Here is a 20947-nt window from a genome sequence, read left to right as displayed (position 1 = left end):
TGCCAGTTGTGTCACACTTTCGTATAGAATTTCATAAAACGCGCCAATGATAGTTCTATGTAAGAGTTTTACGACATTATGATTCGGGGAAAAAAGTAAATCGTACCTCGTTGAAATCGATGTTTCGGGGGCGATTTCGTTTTTCATTCGTAACCAGCGTTGACGGAACGACTGTTCCTTGTTTTTTTTTTTAGAGCTAAAAACGCAGCAGGCATTCAATATTCTTAAGATTCCTTCTCATGAAAAATCTCACAATTTTTATGTAGATTTTTACAGTAAAATTTCGCAAATAATTGCAAATAATTTTTGGAAAATAATTCAAACTAATTTTGTGGAGATAATTTTTAGAAAATATCTACTCAATAGTTGTGTGGCGTTGCTTTCCATGCTCGCCACCAGAGGGGTCGCGCTCTCACAAGCGCTCGACCCTCCGTTGCTGTATATACACTCCTCGAACGACTTCCCAATATCCCAGGCGTCTAAGGCAGGGCCTGCTAGAAAGCCTTACTGATGAGTCCCCTAGCAGGCCCCGACGAAACGCGCCCCCTCCTTTCCTTTTCTCGCCTCCTTACTTTTTCGATTATTGTTCAGCTTTCATCAATTTTTGACAATTTTTAATGACATGTAAATTATTTTATTCAAATATTATATTTTATTTTTTGTTGTGGAGTGGAAAAATATGGACACATAATGCACTAGTTGCATTTTCACAATTTTTATGTAGACTTTTGCATTAAAATTTCGGTGCAAATAATTTTTGGAAAATAATTCAAATTAATTTTGTGGAGATAATTTTTGGAAAATATCCACTCAATAGTTGCATTTTACTCTTTGATTATTGTCCAACTTTCATATAGTAATTTTAAATGATCTCCAAAATATTTTTATCAAACATTATATCATTTTTTCATATTATAGTGTCTTTCGTTAAGGGGTGGAACAATATAAGTCCATTCATTCATTGCATTTTATTTTCTAATCATCATTTTTTTTTTTCATTAATAATTCTCAAAAATTATAAATAATCTCCATAATATTTCATTCAAAAATTATATTCTTTTTTCCATATTATTCTGTTTTTGATTAAATACACTAAAAATATAACTCCATCCACTGGTTGAATTTTCCATTTTCAAAAATAATTCCCCAACAACATTCAAACGATCACATTTTAACAAAACAAAATTAAATTCTTTTTTTCGCGTTATTGCTAGCTCGAGAGCACCAGAAATATTCATTTTATTGTTTTGAATATGAAGCAACGAGGGGTGCATTGGGCGATATCAACACTTGACATACCTAGCGTTCTTCCAAATCGGAATAAAATCCAGAATGTTACAGATTCCGCGCGAAATCGCTTCAAAGTGCGCACCGTTCATCCAGCCACTTTAAAACGCACACTGACGAAACGCGTGCCCGTGTATTATCTGTTTTAATCGTTCGAAACAAAATAATTTTCCTCATTTACGGATCTCAAACGAACTTGAGCGTTCCCGAACCGCAGATTTGCTCGCTTTGAAGGTATTTATTCAAAAATAAATAACTCGATTCTTCCATCAAAGGACGCCCAAACCAATACTGTGCCTTAAGAGCCATTTTTTTTAATGATTTTCCACTCATTTTTCAGTTTTAAACATTCGAAATGTTTTTCGAAAATAGTTTGTCAGGAATCCATATTTTATGCCGATTTTTATATTCGTGCAAAACTCAAGACCTAATGAACCGATCTTCCTGAAATTTTGACACGTTATTTCTGCATACTCTAGGACGGACATAGGCTATGTAGCATGTCTCAGAAGCGCGTTATTAACATGTAATTTATATGTAAAGATTCCATGTGAACGACTGTTTGGCGGACCACGTGACCCCTGTATACGACAGTCTACTTGCGCGCGCATGCGCATATAGCAGTACTGCGATGTTACCGCCAGGTGGCGAAGCTTCTCGAGCGCTTTCTCGCGAGTGAATTGCATTATCGCGTATATATATGTCAGGAGGATCTTCTGGTCATAAATTGCATGTAATTGCAATGCTATTAATAGCATGCTAGTTTAGTATAAATTGCAGATGTTAATTTCACAAGCAGAGCTGGACGAATATTAAAAATTTCTATTTTTTAAGACACCTGTCTGGTTCGAACAATTTATTAGAAAACGAGGAACGATAATAATAATCGTGGACTCCTGCAAAGAAGATGTCGGTAATTGTTTCTGTTTCACAGGCTTCGTTCCCGAACGAGTTTGTCTGACAGACATTATTTAATTATCTTTTGTCGCGAGAATATGAAACAACGCGTCCTAGCGCGCCATTTAGAAAAAATTGCTTCGTTAAAAGAACGTTGGAACCGGTTACAATTTTAAAACCATTTTTCAGAATTAATTTCTCGTGACAATGCAGATGAAACAGTTTTTTTTTTTTTTAATTATTATTCATCACAAACATAGCAGTTTTAAAATAGTGAAGAAATTACTTGTTTTATTTAATGTGTAAATATTGATCCGTTTTTATATGTAACATCTAATCAATGATTATTACTAAAGCAAATTTATTTTTTATTGGAATAGCTTTATTCATTTTTTAAAAATTGTAACTCTCGTTTGAAAGGTTTGTTCAATAATTATTGGAATGATAAATTTTTGTTAGATAAAGAAAGATTAGTTTCAAAATATAGGACTTACTTATTTAATTGTAAAATAAATAATTTAACGTACTTTATTATTATCAATAATAATACATCAGTATTTTAGTATTTCAGTACTTTATTATTATCAACAATAATACTTTAGTCCCTTTAATACTGTATTATTATCAATAATAATGAAGACGATATAATTATATACGAATAAACTATTACAATTTTCATAAAACCACTATTTAAAATTAAAATTCCATCTAAAATTAAATTAAAAATAATAAGAAAAATTATTTCTCTATTAATGTCTATTCTAACTCTCGTTTCAAACGTTTTATCCAATAATTATTAAATAAACAAAGATTAGATTTACTAATACAGAATTTATTTGAAATAGAGACGGTTTAATCGAATAATTATTGCAATAGTAAGTATGCAGATGTAATAATAACGCATGAAATGACTGTTTTATTCGATTTGCTTTAGCAAGGGAGAGTTAATTAATTCTCTGTTGCACCACGATCGCGTAGATACACTGTGTATAGTAACTTCCGGATCACCTTGGGCAAGAAACTATACTATTCGATCGGTATAACGAAAGGTTACGCAACTCATTAAACTGCCGGCAATGTTTGTACTTACGTAGCCCATCCTTTGAACTCTAAACGTTCTGGCAGTAGTATCGTTAATCAGGAGCATCGGCAGTATTTACGCAACGGGCACGATACCGTGATTTCAACGACGATGATCTCGACGCGAAGGCGAAGTATAAGTTTCGATACAGGACGAAGCTTAAAGGAGCGTTTAAATTTCCTTGGGCGAAATAAAGCAAGTCTCGTGCAGTCGTTTGGTGTTATTTAATTGTGTTTGAGAAAGGGAAGGAAATTAGTGTGGGTTGTGTATGGATTGTACTGTTTAGGGCAATCAGAAAATATGACGAATTTCTAAATTTGTTATGTTAGAAAATTTAAAGTAAATTGAAGAGGAGTACATCATAAGAAAAATCGTAATATCAATGTGGATTGGTATTATTTAATTATGTTTGAGAAAATGGGCAAAATTAGTGTTTTTTGACAATCACAAAATATGATGAATTTTTAAATTTGTTATGTTAGAAAATTCAAAGGAAATTGAAAAGGAGTACACCATAAGAAAAATTATAATGTCAATGTGGATTGTTATTATTTAATTGCCGTTTAGAAAATGAGCAAAATTAGTGTTTTTTCTGACAATCACAAAATATGACGAACTTTTACACTGCTATAAAATCTACAAACCTATGAAGAAACTCTAAGAAAAATAGTAATATTATGGATTGTTATTATTTAATTATATTTGAGAAAATTAGTGTTTTTGACAATGTTTTTTTTACGATCACAAAATATGATGAATTTTTAAATTTGTTATGTTAGAAAATTCAAAGAAAATTGAAAAGGAGCACACCATAAGAAAAATCATATCATCACTATATGGATTGGTATTATTAAATTGTATTTGTGAAAAATGAGCAAAATTAGTGTTTTTGATAGTGGTTTTTTTGACAATCACAAAATGTGACGAACTTTTACATTGTTATAGAATCTACAAACCTATAAAGAAACTCCAAGAGAAATAGTAATATTATGGATTGGTATTATTTAATTATATTTGAAAAAATTAGTGTTTATGACTGTGTTTTTTTGACAATCCCAAAATATGACGAATTTCTAAATTTCTATGTTAGAAAATTCCAAGAAAATTGAAAAGGAGTATACGATAAGAAAAATCGTAATATCAATATGGTCAAAATGGACAAAATTAGTGTTTTTTTTCAGTACTTTTTCTGTCAATCACAAAATATGACGAATTTCTAAACTGTTACGTTGTAAAATTCAAAGAAAATTGAAAAGGAATTCAAATAAGAAAAATCATAATATCACCGTGGACTATTATTATTTAATTATGGTTGAGAAAAGTGGACAAAATTAGTGTATTTTGTATGTTTTGCACCATTTTAAACTGTTATAAAATCTACAAACCTACAAAGAAACTCCAAGAAAAATAATAATATTATGGATTGTTATTATTTAATTATATTTGAGAAAATTAGTGTTTTTGACTGTGTTTTTTTTACAATCACAAAATATGACGAATTTCTAAACTGTTACGTTGTAAAATTCAAAGAAAATTGAAAAGGAATTCAAATAAGAAAAATCATAATATCACCGTGGACTATTATTATTTAATTATGGTTGAGAAAAGTGGACAAAATTAGTGTATTTTGTATGTTTTACACAATTTTAAACTGTTATAAAATCTACAAACCCACAAAGAAACTCCAAGAAAATTAATAATATAATGGATTGGTATTATTTAATTATATTTGAGAAAATGGACAAAATTAGTGTTTTTTCCAGTGTTTTTTTGACAAACACAAGATATAACGAATTTCTAAACTGTTATGTTATAAAATCCCCAAAATTGAAAAGGAAAACATAAAAAAAAATCAAAATATTAATATGGATTATTATTATTTAATTAAATTTCAGAAAATTAACAAAATTACTGTGTTTTTTGATAAAATATGACGAATTCCTAAATTCTTATGATATAAAATCCATAAACTTGAAAAAGAACTTCAAGAAATATAACAATATTACTATAGACTGTTATTAATTAATTATATTTGAAAAAATTGGACAAAATTAGTGTTTTTGACAGTGTATTTTTTGACAAACACAAAATATGACGAATTTCTAAACTGTTATGTTAGAAAATTCACGAAGTTGACAAGGAACACACATAAGAAAAATCATACTATCACTATGGACTGTTATTATTTAATTATGTTTGAGAAAATGGATAAAATTTATTTTTGCCAGCTCCTTTTTTGACTGATCACAAAATATGATAAATTCTTAGATTCTTATGTTATGAAATCCACAAAATTGCAAAAGAAACTCCCATTATTTGGCCAACAAAAATACCAAAAAAATTATGGCCAGTTATTATATAATTCCATTTGATAAAATGAACGAAATTACTGTTTCTTGATAAAACATGAAATATTTCTAAATTCTTATATTATAAAATCCACAAATTTGAAGAGAACCACATACAAAAAAATACCATTATCATCATGGACTATTATTAACTAAATCCATTTGAGAAAATGAACAAAATTATTGTGTCTTCTCAAAACATGAAGTTTTCCTGAATTCTAATATTACAAAATCCACAAACGTGAAGACTAACACATATAAAAAAAAAATAATAGTATCACTATGGATTGTTATTATTTAATTACATTTAAGAAAATCAAAAATGTCAGACTCCTAAATTTTCTATTATAAAATCCACAAAATTGCAAAAGAAACTCCCACTATTTCACCAAAAAAAAATAACAAAAAAATTATGGCCAATTATAATATAATTCCAATTAAAAAATGGATCGAAACTACAGTGATTTTCGCCAATAGTAGACTCCTAAATTTTACATTACAAAATCCACAAAATTGCAAAAAGGAACCCCCACTAATTTCACCAAGAAAAATAACTTTACATTACTTTTTTGTTATAATACTTATTTTGAAGAAAACCCCTAAATTCTATATTACAAAATCCACAAAATTGAAATAGAAATTCCCACTATTTGGACAAGAAAAATAACAAAAAAAATTATGTCCAGTTATAATATAATTTCATTTTAAAAAATGGACAAAATTACTGTGATTTTCGCCAATCACAAAAATAGTAGTCTTCTCAATTTTACATTACGAAATCCACAAAATTACAAAAGAAATTCCCCATATTTCACTAAGAAAAATAACAAAACAAAAATTATGACTAGTTATAATATAATTCAGTTTAAAAAAATGAACAAAATTACAGTTTTTTTTTTGCCAAGCTTAAAAATAGTGGCCCCCCCAAATTCTATAATACAAAATCCACAAAATTGAAAAAGAAACTCCCCACAATTTCACCAAGAAAAACCAAGAAAAATTTCACCCAGTTGTAATATAATTCCATTAGATAAAATGAACAAAATTACAATGTTTTCAATCCTCGACTCATAGAACAGTGGTATTCAGGAGCCCCTCATTGGCCTCTGTTTATGTTTTTGTAGAGAGGACGAGCGATTTAAGGAGATTACCATCAGCGTCGATAGGTAAGTACGCCGTCCAAGGCTGAAAACGGTAGCAGAAAAACGATTCGTTATGCTAGAGACGTGAGCGCTCGCCCGAACCGCTACGAAACTGGTCCTAGGTTCAGTTGTCGGCCAGGATCCGTCGCGCGCGCTTCGTCATTTCTGCTGGCCGCATCGCGCTACTCGCGTCGCTCTAATTACCCAGTGTTATCACTTTAAACACCCTAAATACTCCCCCACGATCGACACTGACCAGTTAATTAAAAACAAACTCTCCCGAACAGTCGAAAACAGTCGAAACTTCCAAGTGAATATCAATTTTTTGCGACACTCGATACCTCGTTTCTTTTATTCTATTTTTTGATTAATTATTTTGGTTAATTACTCTTCATCAGAATTCTCAAGTACATTAAAAACTGTTTCAATCGATTGAAAACAAAATTTCTGAGTGAATGTTTTGTTGACATAGTGTTTTTTTTATTTTTTTTTTAAATTCATTCATTTATTGTATTTTTTAATTAATTATTTTGCTAAATTATTCTTCATCAAAATTTTCAAGTACATTAAAAACTGTTTCAAACGATTGAAAACAAAGTCTCCAAGTGAATGTTTTGTTGACATAGTGTTTTTTTTTATTTTATTAAATTCATTCTTTTATTCTATTTTTTAGTTAATTATTTTGCTAAATTATTCTTAATCAATCAAAATTCTCAAGTATATTAAAAACAAAGTTTCTAAGTGAATATTTTGATGACAGCCATAGTGTTTTTTTTATTTTATTCTTAAATTCATTCTATTATTCTATTTTTTAGTTAATTATTTTGTTAAATTATTGTTAATCAATCAAAATTCTCAAGTACATTAAAAACTGTTTCAAACGATTGAAAACAAAATTTCCGAATGAATATTTTGTTGACATAGTGTTTTTTTTTTTTATTTCATTAAATTCATTCTTTTATTTCATTGTTAAATTAATTATTTTGCTAAATTATTCTTAATAAAAATTCTCAAGCACATTAAAAACATAATTTCTAAGTGAATATTTTGATGAGATAGTGTTTTTTTTTATTTTATTCTTAAATTCATTCCTTTATTCTATTTTTTAGTTAATTATTTTGCTAAATTATTCTTAATCAATCAAAATTCTCAAGTACATTGAAAACGAAGTTTCTAAGTGAATATTTTGTTGACATAGTGTTTTTTTTATTTTATTAAATTCATTCTTTTATTCTATTTTTTAATTAATTATTTTGCTAAATTATTCTTAATCAAAATTCTCAAATACATTAAAAACGAAGTTTCTATGTGAATATTTCGATGATATAGTGTTTTTTCATTTTATTTTTGAATTCATTCTTTTATTTCATTTTTAAATTAATTATTTTGTTGACATAGTGCTTTTTTTATTTTATTTTTAAATTATTCTGGCTCAATCAGAACTACTAACAATAAGTACATTAAAAACTGTCTAAACCAGTTAAAAATGGACTAAGTTTCTAAGTTTCTAATCTATTTTATTCGACAATCAATATCTCATTTGTGTTTTATTTTATTTTTAAATTAATCATTTTGCTAAATTATTCTGGCATAATTAAAATTCTTAAGTATATTAAAAACTGTCTAAATCAGTTAAAAACAGACTAAGTTTCTAAGTTTCTAATCTATTTTTTTCGACATTTGTGTTATTTTATTTTTAAATGAATTATTTTTCTAAATTATTCTAACTTAACTAAAATTCTTAAATATATTAAAAACTGTCTAATCCAGTTGAAAAGAGTCTAAGTTTCTAAGTTTCTAATCTATTTTTTTCGACAGACAAGATCTCATTTGTTATATTTTATTTTTAAATTATTCTGACTTAATTAGAATTCTTAAATATATTAAAAACTGTCTAATCCTGTCAAAAACAGTCTATGTTTCTAAGTTTCTAATCAATTTTTTTCGACATTTGTTTTATTTTATTTTTAAATGAATTATTTTGCTAAATTATTCCAGCTTAATTAAAATTCTTAAGTATATTAAAAACTGTCTAATCCAGTTGAAAACAGTCTAAGTTTCTAAGTTTCTAATCTATTTTTTCTACAGTCAATATCTCATTTCTTTTATTTTATTTTTAAATTAATTATTCTAGCTTAATTAAAATTCTTAAGTATATTAAAAACTGTCTAATCCAGTCAAAAACAGACTAAATTTCTAAGTTTCTAATCTATTTTTTGCAACAGTCAATATCTCATTTCTTTTATTTTATTTTTAAATGAATTATTTTGCTAAATTATTCCAGCTCAATTAAAATTCTTAAATACGTTTAAAAACTGTTTCAATCGATTGAAAACAAAGTTTCTAAGTGAATATTTTTCATTGACAGTGATAGTATTATTTGTTTTATTTTATTCTTGAATTCTTTTGTTTTACTTTATTTTTGAATTAATTATTTTGTTAAATTATTCTGGCTCAATTAAAATCCTCAAGTACATTAAAAATTGTCTCAAACAGTTGAAAACACACTAAAATTCCAAGTGAATATTTTTTTTTGACAGTCACAGTGTTTATTTTATTTTTAAATTAATTTTTTTCTCAAGCTTGCACACCATAATTGCAGTCAAAGTGTTTTCAATTTCCCCTAAAATTGTTTTAAGAATATTAAAATTGATAAATGTTTATTTCTCACGAAATCGTGGTTTTACAAATTGTTCTTTGATATTTCATCGATTAGAATTTTATAACATTGCAAAAAAAAAAAATTCACATTTCTATACGTCGATTTATTGTTTCATTGCCCGACGTCACACACACCAAACAATAGAAAAGATTATTTTTCTCGTAAAATGAAACTTCATTCGTCCATTTATACCTCAGAAATCCTGAAACAAAAATCTTAAAAATATTGCATCATTTTCAAAATTATTGAAATTATTATCAAAATTAACTAATTTATCGATTAAAAAAGTGGTTTCAAAATTCCAAAAATGAACTTAACTTTCTATAATTGGTTATTAATTTCTGGACAACAAAGTTCGAAATTATTGTAGAGGAATATCGTGCAAGAAATGTCCATTATGGTCGTCGAGTAAACTTCGAATGTATTAGAGCACATTTTCCAAAGAAAACATTTGCCATTACTCGACATCCTTTATCTTTCAGAAAAAGATCGCTTATTTAACGGAAGTACATCGTCGCTTCCACGTTCGACAATTTAAATTGTACTTTGTTTAAACGACGAGATAAAAAAGATCCATCGATCATCGACGAAAAGTCGAAAAATTATTTTATTCGACGATTCGATGTGATTCGATCAAGTTTGTTTCGATTTCTCCAAAAGTTTGTAACATTTCTGGCGGATCTGGAAACCTGTTTGATCGCGGATGGGAACGCATCGGTAATTTCTGATCGATTCATAAACGGAAGAGAAATCGAAACTTTTAATGAACGTACCGTGATGTTTCCTTGGTCGCGTTTCCGTTTCAAGAACTCTACCTATCTCGAGGAGTGCAGAAAATTCATTGGAAAATGAGTAGAAATTCTGTCCACACTCTTTTGCCCCAGAAAATTCGACACGATTTTTCATCAGGTTAATAATTGAAAAAAAAAAAAAAATTAGTGGTTTTAGAAACGACTTTTATTAATTGCAATGAGTACACACAAATTAATTGTGTAATTTGATTGACTTTGAAATTGCTGTGATATGTTGAGAATTTATGTCTGATTTATTTTGATCATTTTTGGAAAGCAAATGTAATATTAAAGATAATTTATACTTGATTTATTTTGATAATTATCACGAAGCAAGTATAATATAATATTATATCAAAGATGATAATATAATATAACATCAAAGATAATATAATATCAAAGATGATAATATAATATAATATCAAAGATATATTTAATATAATATCAGAGATAATATAATATAATATCAACGATAATTTATTTTGATAATTCTCACAAAGCAAATATAATATCAAAGATAATTTATATTTGAACTATTTCACTAATTTTCAAAAATCAATTATAATATAAAATATAATATAATATGGTATAATATCAAACATAATTTATACCTGATTTATTGTGATAATTTTTACAAAGCAAGTATAATATAATATAATATCAAAGATGATAATATAATTTAATATCAAAGATAATATAATATAATATCAAACATGATAATAGAACATAATATCAAAGACGATAATATAATATAATATCAGAGATAATTTATACCTGATTTATTGTGATAATTTTCACAAAGCAAATATAATATCAAAGATAATTTATACTTGATTTGTTTCAATAATTTTCCAAAAAGCAAATGTAATATAACATAATATCAAAGATGATAATATAACATAATATCAAAGATGATAATATAATATAATATCAAAGATACTTTACACCTGATTCATTGTGATAATTTTCACAAAGCAATTATGATATAATATAGTATCAAAGATAATGTAATATAATGTCAAAGATGATAATATAATATCAAAGACGATAATATAATATAATATCAAAGATAATTTATACTTGATTTGTTTCAATAATTTTCCAAAAAGCATACATAATATAATATAATATCAAAGCTAATTTTACCTGATTTATTTTGATAATTTTCAAATATCAATTATAATATCAAATATAATATAATATCAAAGATAATTTATATTTGATTTATTTTGATAATTTTTACAAAGCAAGTATAATATAATATAATATCAAAGATGATAATATAATTTAATATCAAAGATAATATAATACAATATCAAACATGATAATAGAACATAATATCAAAGACGATAATATAATATAATATCAGAGATAATTTATACCTGATTTATTGTGATAATTTTCACAAAGCAAATATAATATCAAAGATAATTTATACTTGATTTGTTTTAATAATTTTCCAAAAAGCAAATGTAATATAACATAATATCAAAGATGATAATATAACATAATATCAAAGATGATAATATAATATAATATCAAAGATACTTTACACCTGATTCATTGTGATAATTTTCACAAAGCAATTATGATATAATATAGTATCAAAGATAATGTAATATAATGTCAAAGATGATAATATAATATCAAAGACGATAATATAATATAATATCAAAGATAATTTATACTTGATTTGTTTCAATAATCTTCCAAAAAGCATACATAATATAATATAATATCAAAGCTAATTTTACCTGATTTATTTTGATAATTTTCAAATATCAATTATAATATCAAATATAATATAATATCAAAGATAATTTATATTTGATTTATTTTGATAATTTTGACAAAGCAAGTATAATATAATATAATATCAAAGATGATAATATAATTTAATATCAAAGATAATATAATATAATATCAAACATGATAATAGAACATAATATCAAAGACGATAATATAATATAATATCAAAGATAATTTATACCTGATTTATTGTGATAATTTTCACAAAGCAAGTATAATATCAAAGATAATTTATACTTGATTTGTTTCAATAATTTTCTAAAAAGCAAATGTAATATAACATAATATCAAAGATGATAATATAACATAATATCAAAGATACTTTATACCTGATTTATTGTGATAATTTTCACAAAGCAATTATGATATAATATAGTATCAAAGATAATGTAATATAATGTCAAAGATGATAATATAATATCAAAGACGATAATATAATATAATATCAAAGATAATTTATACTTGATTTGTTTCAATAATTTTCCAAAAAGCATACATAATATAATATAATATCAAAGCTAATTTTACCTGATTTATTTTGATAATTTTCAAATATCAATTATAATATCAAATATAATATAATATCAAAGATAATTTATATTTGATTTATTTTGATAATTTTTACAAAGCAAGTATAATATAATATAATATCAAAGATGATAATATAATTTAATATCAAAGATAATATAATATAATATCAAACATGATAATAGAACATAATATCAAAGACGATAATATAATATAATATCAGAGATAATTTATACCTGATTTATTGTGATAATTTTCACAAAGCAAATATAATATCAAAGATAATTTATACTTGATTTGTTTTAATAATTTTCCAAAAAGCAAATGTAATATAACATAATATCAAAGATGATAATATAACATAATATCAAAGATGATAATATAATATAATATCAAAGATACTTTACACCTGATTCATTGTGATAATTTTCACAAAGCAATTATGATATAATATAGTATCAAAGATAATGTAATATAATGTCAAAGATGATAATATAATATCAAAGACGATAATATAATATAATATCAAAGATAATTTATACTTGATTTGTTTCAATAATCTTCCAAAAAGCATACATAATATAATATAATATCAAAGCTAATTTTACCTGATTTATTTTGATAATTTTCAAATATCAATTATAATATCGAATATAATATAATATCAAAGATAATTTATACTTGATTTATTTTGATAATTTTTACAAAGCATGTATAATACAATATAATATCAAAGATGATAATATAATTTAATATCAAAGATAATATAATATAATATCAAACATGATAATAGAACATAATATCAAAGACGATAATATAATATAATATCAAAGATAATTTATACCTGATTTATTGTGATAATTTTCACAAAGCAAGTATAATATCAAAGATAATTTATACTTGATTTGTTTCAATAATTTTCTAAAAAGCAAATGTAATATAACATAATATCAAAGATGATAATATAACATAATATCAAAGATACTTTATACCTGATTTATTGTGATAATTTTCACAAAGCAATTATGATATAATATAGTATCAAAGATAATGTAATATAATGTCAAAGATGATAATATAATATCAAAGACGATAATATAATATAATATCAAAGATAATTTATACTTGATTTGTTTCAATAATTTTCCAAAAAGCATACATAATATAATATAATATCAAAGCTAATTTTACCTGATTTATTTTGATAATTTTCAAATATCAATTATAATATCAAATATAATATAATATCAAAGATAATTTATATTTGATTTATTTTGATAATTTTGACAAAGCAAGTATAATATAATATAATATCAAAGATGATAATATAATTTAATATCAAAGATAATATAATATAATATCAAAGATGATAATATAACATAATATCAAAGACGATAATATAATATAATATCAAAGATAATTTATACCTGATTTATTGTGATAATTTTCACAAAGCAAATGTAATATCAAAGAAAATTTATACCTGATTAATTCCGACAATTTTCGAAAATCAATTATAATATTATTAAATTTCCAGCCATCTGACATTTCAATCATGACATTACAGTCCATTCCAAACTCCTTTAAAAAAAGAAATTCATTAGTAATTTACCGATTTAAGAAGTGTGTATTATACAGAGAATAATTCATGGGTAAAAATGTATAGATTGCATTGAAAAAGTTGTGCACCTATGGTACTGTCTTGAGATAGAGAACATTTAGGAGAAAATAAATGCGAGACACTCTCAACCATGGACTGTTTTAACATCGTCGAGCATAGTGGTGATTTTATCGCGGTGAAATATTCCCTTAAAAAGTGTGTATTCTTCGGTAGTTCGTACACTAGCGCGAGGACCAAGATGACGGAAGCTACGACGCTCTTAACGACGAATCACTAGCCTTATCGGTGAGCAAGCGTTTCTATAGATGGTGTTGCCTCTCATCGACGCAATTCCAACGATATTTCATTTTAGGTTAATCGATTCTCCTCAGAATATTCCTCGAATAATAACGTCTCTATTTATTCAGTATAATTTCATTCAAACGATCGTCTCAGCTTCGAATAAAAAAGAAATTTCTAAAATATGTAAGAAAAATTATTTAGAAATTGTTTAGAAATTGTTTAGAATTGGTTAGAAATTGTTTAGAATTGTTTAGAAATTGTTTAGAAGTGTTTAGAAATTGTTTAGAAGTGTTTAGAAATTATTTAGAATTGTTTAGAAATTATTTAGAAATTGTTTAGAATGGTTTAGAAATTATTTAGAATTATTCAGAAATTATTCAGAAATTATTTAGAAATTATTTAGAATCATTCAGAAATTAGTTAGAATTATTTAGAAATTATGTAGAAACTGTTTAGAAATTATTTAGAATCATTCAGCAATTATTTAGAATTATTAAGAAATTATTTAGATTTTTTTAGAATTATTCAGAATTTATTTAGAAATTGTTTAGAATTGTTTAGAAATTGTTTAAAAATTATTTGGAAATTATTTAGAATCATTCAGAAATTATTTAGAAATTGTTTAGAATCATTCAGAAATTATTTAGAAATTGTTTAGAAATTATTTAGAAACTGTTTAGAATTGTTTGGAAACTATTTAGAATTATTCAGCAAGTATTTAGAATTATTCAGAAATTATTTAGAATTTTTTAGAATTATTCAGAATTTAGTTAGAAATTGTTTAGAAATTGTTTAGAAATTATATGGAAATTATTTAGAATCATTCAGAAATTATTTAGAAATTGTTTAGTATCATTCAGAAATTATTTAGAAATTGTTTAGAATTGTTTAGAAATTATTCAGAACTTATTTAGAATTATTTAGAAATTATTTAGATATTATTTGGTAATTATTTGGAAATTATTTAGAATCATTCAGAAATTATTTAGAAATTGTTTAGAAATTATTTAGAATTGTTTAGAAGTTATTTAGAAATTATTTAGAATCATTCGGAAATTATTTAGAATTATTCAGAAATTATTTAGAGTTATTCAGAAATAATTTAGAATAATTCAGAAATTATTTAGAATAATTCAGAAATTATTTAGAATTATTCAGAAATTATTTAGAATTATTCAGAAATTATCTAGAAATCGAATTTGCAACGAATCTTAATTTAATAATAGACAAAGCTAAGGATTTAGTAATAATTTATTTCTGACCAACGAAATCAATTACAATTTATTCTGATAATTATTGATTACATTATAAAATATGATTCGTTTGTCAGAAGACTCGAATAACAATCGAATTAGTAACGAATATGCTTTGAACGGTTTCGTGTTACGCTACCATTCGAAGAACCGGGGAATATTCTCGTTGGGAAATTACTTTAAACCAAGAATCACATTTTCGCTGAGGGGGCAGACATCTAATGAATTCCCTATTTTGCATGCATAAACTCAGTCAGAGCAGTCCGCGCAGAATGAAACTGTTACGAGCAGGAATTATGTCTCGAATCATTTACATACACATCGAATAACGTGTAATCGAATTAATTACGTTAGGAGTTTATCGTGGTTTCACCCGAAATTTTACTCGAATTTTCCACGACAGGATTAGAGAGTAATCCATTCAATTATTTACCACGAGAAGTTCCATATTTTATTAATACTGCTACGTAAATTGTTGTCCACGATAAAATCCCACTCGTTGCCTCGCAATTTACTGTTTTTCCGCGCCTTTAGTCGGCAAATGAATTTGTTTCAACAAATCATCGAATTCATATTTTAAAACAGAGAAATCTGCTTTTATTTATTGTGAAATATTTTATGATTACGTTCAGTGATTAATTATTTTTTTTGTATCAGTTTTAGTGGAATTTAATATTTCTTTTAGGGGAAGTGAAATATTTGTAATATTATTGACAACTTTAAACTGCAATAATTTTTTCCTATTTTTGGTCAACATTTTCTTCAGTTTTCTCTTGCAAGAATTATATATTTAAATTGCAACAATTTTTAGTGATTTCAAAATTTAATTTATTTTTTCCCCCCATTTTTGGTAAAATTTAACATTTTCCTTAGTTTTCTCTCTGAAAAAGTGAAACATTCTCACACATTTCAATCACAATAATTTTTAATAATCACAAAATTTAATTTATTTTTTCCCCCAATTTTTGTTAAAATTAAAAATAAAATTTCGATAATTTTTCTAATATATTTTCTCATTTTTCCAGGTCCGTGGAAACCACAGTTCCAGATATCACAAGTGCCCGCGGGAATGAGTTTTGAGCTGAAGGAGCAACGAAAGCAATTATGTGTCCCGTCGAGTGTAAATACAAAGTGTGAATCGTTTTAATTAATTCCCATTAAAACGTGAGTTTGCTACGTTCATGGGGGTAACATAAAGTGTGATGTAAAACGCGCGGGGGGACAGGATCGAAAATGACGGTGATAGATTACAACGTGTCCGATAATGCAATATCCGTCGACTATTTTGGCAATGTTGGCACCGAACAAACGTTTGTTAGCGGCGTATTGTTACTTTCGACGATGACTTCCATTGTCGCGAACGTCACTTCGTCCACAATCGGGAGGCCTGGCCAGGCACACATTTTGGAGAACTTGATTATACCTTTGTACGGGACGATATTTTTACTATCGGTGGTTGGCAATTCGTTGGTGTTGATCACTTTGGCGCGCAACAAACGGATGAGAACTGTCACCAACGTTTACCTGTTGAATTTGGTAGGTGAAACTCCTTTTCATTCACGTTTTCACTCATTTTATCTGTGGTTGTGTTTTTCTTGGTTTGTTAGATTGTTTAGGGGGGGGGTTATTTTCATGTGGGCGAGTTAGAACAATTTTTAGATATTTTTATTTTCCTCTTTTTCATTGATGATTTCATTAACTTCATATGTGGTTGTGTTTTTTTTACTTTATTAGATTGTTTATGGGGTTTTTTTTTTCATGTGGGTGAGTTAGAACAATTTTTAGATATTTTTATTTTCCCATTTTTCATTGATATTTTCAATTTTCACTAATTTCAATTGTATTTGTGACTTTCTTATTTTATTATATTGGTTATGGGGTTCATTTTCATGTATGTGAGTTAGAACAATTTTTAGATATTTCTATTTTCCTCCTTTTCATTCACGTTTTCATTAATTTCAGTTGCGGTTGTGTTTTTTTTATTTTATTCTATTGTTTATGAGGGTTTTTTTTTCATGTGTGTGAGTTAGAACAATTTTTAGTCATTTCATTTAGAACAATTTATAGACATTTCATTTAGAACAATTTATTTTTTTGATGTGAATAATTTCTGGGACAAAATTGTCTATTGAAAGTGTTGGGTTTTTCACTAATTTCATTTGTATGTGGGTCTTTTTTATTTTATTATATTGTTTATGATGTTCTTTTTATTGTATGTGAGTTAGAACATTTTTAAATATTTTTATTTTCCTCTTTTTCATTGATATTTTCACTAATTTCACTTGTATTTGTGTTTTTCTTAATTTATTGTGTTATTTATGGTGTTGTTTTTCATGTATATGATTTAGAACAATTTATAGACATTTTGTCTTATTTATTTAATGGGAATAATTGTTTAGATCAAATTATCTATTGAATGTGTTGGGTTTTTCTCAAATTTCACTTGTATTTGTGTCTTTCTTATTTTATTGTATTATTTATGGTGTTCTTTTTCATGTATATGATTTAGAACAATTTATAGCCATTTTGTCTTATTTATTTGCTGTGAATAATGTTTGGGACACATTGTCTATTGAAAGAGTTGGGGTTTTCACTAATTTCACTTGTATTAGTGTCTTTCTTATTTTATTGTATTTGTTATGGTGTTCATTTTCATGTATATGATTTAGAACAATTTATAGACATGTCGTCTTATTTATTTAACGTGAATAATTTCTGGGACAAATTTTTTATTGAAATTGTTGTGGTTTTTACAAATTTCACTTGCATTAGTCCCTTTCTTATTTTATTATATTGTTTATGATGTTCATTTTCATGTATGTGAGTTAGAACAATTTTTAGACATTCTTATTTTCTTGTTTTTCATTGATATTTTCAATTTTCACTAATTTCAATTGTATTACTGACTTTCTTATTTTATTATATTGTTTGTAGTGTTATTTTTCATGTATATGAGTTAGAACAATTTTTAGATATTTTTATTTTCCTCTTTTTCATTGATGTTTTCACTAATTTCACTTGTATTAGTGTCTTTCTTATTTTATTGTATTTGTTATGGTGTTCATTTTCATGTATATGACTTAGAACAATTTTTAGATATTTTTTCTTATTCATTTAATGTGAATAATTGTTTAGATCAAATTGTCTATTGAAAGTGTTGTGTTTTTCTCAAATTTCACTTGCATTTGTTTCTTTCTTATTTTATTATATTGTTTGTGGTGTTTTTTGTCATCTATATGATTTAGAACAAATTTTCCATGTATATGATTTAGAACAATGTTTAGATATTTTTATTTTCCTCTTTTCCTCTGATGATTTCACTAATTTCAGTTGTGTTTCTGTCTTTCTTATTTTATTATATTATTTATGATGCTCTTCAGCTCATGTATATGATTTAGAACAATTTTTATTTTCCACTTTTTCATTGATGTTTTTCCTAATTTCACTTATATTTGTGTCTTTCTTATTTTATTACATCATTCATGATTTTCTTGAGTGAATTTATATTTTGTAAAACAACTCGTAAACATTTTTTATTTTTATTTATTTAATGTAGGTGATTTTTTAGAACAAAATTGTCTATTAAAATTGTTAGAGTTTCGATATTCCCTTCTAGTGGAATATTTTCATTATAAAAATTCTGGTCTGATGGCTAATAATCAAACATAATAATTGAAATGTTTGTTAGAAGGATTCATACACCTATATATAAATTTCCAAGCTTAGATTAATTATACCAGCTTTAATATTTTCTTCAAAAACAAATAAAAATGGAGACTTCATCTGAATTTTATTGTTCAATATAAATTAATATATTCTTCTCTTTCAATATTTATTTATAAATTTCAAAGCATACCTTGATTGCATCCACTTCAATATTTTATTCATAAATAAATAAAAATAGAGACTTCAGCTGAATTTTACGATTCACTATAAATTAATATATACCGAATATATTGTTTCGTTTAAATATTTATTTATAAATTTCAAAGCATGCATTAATGATTTTATCAACATTAATATTTTATTCATAAATAAATAATAATAGAGACTTCAAATGCATTTTACGATTCCCTATAAATGAATATATTTCGTTTTTTTTTAAATATTTATTATTTCGAATTAAATCCAGGAAAATTATCATTCGTTTCTGTGAATCGTTTAGTCGCGCACGGTTAACGAAACAGGTTGGTTCTAAGACTCGAATAAAAAACAGTTACGTTGTCCTTTCGTCCGGGCTCGTAACAATCACTTCCGCCATTTGTGTTATTTCTGTATAAAACTCAGAGTTTCCCCAGTTTGGCTCATTTAACGTCCAGGGGGTAATGAAAGTGCTCTGACAAATTTAACTCAACTTCCAACCACAAATGCTGCACGCCATGGCCCCATTTAATTTGAAATAATTATCGTCGACTGGGTAAAACGAATTTAGATAATATTAATTTTCGTGTAACAAAGTTCCCAGTGACAAAACTGATTCCTGGTTCCAAAAGAAAGAAAGAAATAACACACATTTTCACATTGTTTCTCTCACTATTTTCTTAATTTATTAAATTTTTAATTAATTTTCTTATAGCAAGCTGCATAGGAAATAATTTATTTCATTTGTAAATTATGTTTGAAGATTTTCCTTTATTTTAGAGGAAAAAAAATTTTGTGCATAGTCCAATATTCTTTGTGACAATATTTTCCTAATTTTCCTAATTTCTAATTGTCCTAATCTTTAATTTTCCTATTTTTCATAATTTTCATATTTTTCCTCATTTTCCTAATTTCTAATTTTCCTAATTTTAATTTTCCTATTTTTCCTAATTTTTAATTTGCCTAATTCTCCTATTTTTCCTAATTTTTAATTTTCCTAATTTTAATTTTCCTATTTTTCCTAATTTTTAATTTTCCTATTTTTCCTAATTTTTAATTTGCCTAATTTGCCAAATTTTCCTATTTTTCCTAATTTTCAATTTCCCTAATTTCTAATTTTCCTATTTTTCATAATTTTTAATTTCCCTAATTTTTAATTTGCCTAATTTGCCTAATTTTAATATTTTTTTTATTTTCCTCATTTTTAATTTGCCTAATTTTCCTAATTACTAAATTTCCTCATTTTAATTTTCCTAATTTTTAGTTTTCTTATTTTTCCTAATTTTTAATTTGCCTAATTTGCCTAATTTTCCTATTTTTCCTAATTTTCAATTTCCCTAATTTCTAATTTTCCTATTTTTCTTCATTTTTAATGTGCCTAATTT

At 25.5% G+C, this 20947-nt stretch overlaps 1 protein-coding gene across 1 annotated transcript in view; it reads left to right on the top strand.

The window, feature by feature from the left end:
* Positions 1-16934: 16934 nt before the first annotated feature.
* LOC122402972 (cholecystokinin receptor type A-like) overlaps positions 16935-20947 on the top strand; it is a gene marked incomplete at its 3' end in the record, with an annotated part of 42861 nt that continues 38848 nt past the window's right edge. The window contains exon 1 of the mRNA XM_043406217.1: positions 16935-17237. Within this exon, the coding sequence (XP_043262152.1) occupies positions 16935-17237 (303 nt within the window). The remainder of the gene's footprint in view (positions 17238-20947) is intronic.

This window comes from Colletes gigas, unplaced genomic scaffold (genome assembly GCF_013123115.1).
Source record: "Colletes gigas isolate AHSC1104 unplaced genomic scaffold, ASM1312311v1 Colletes_gigas_Sc00042, whole genome shotgun sequence".
In the NCBI taxonomy this organism is placed as follows: domain Eukaryota; kingdom Metazoa; phylum Arthropoda; class Insecta; order Hymenoptera; family Colletidae; genus Colletes; species Colletes gigas.
Note: the sequence above shows the minus strand (reverse complement) of the source record. Positions and strands in the feature narration are given on the sequence as shown.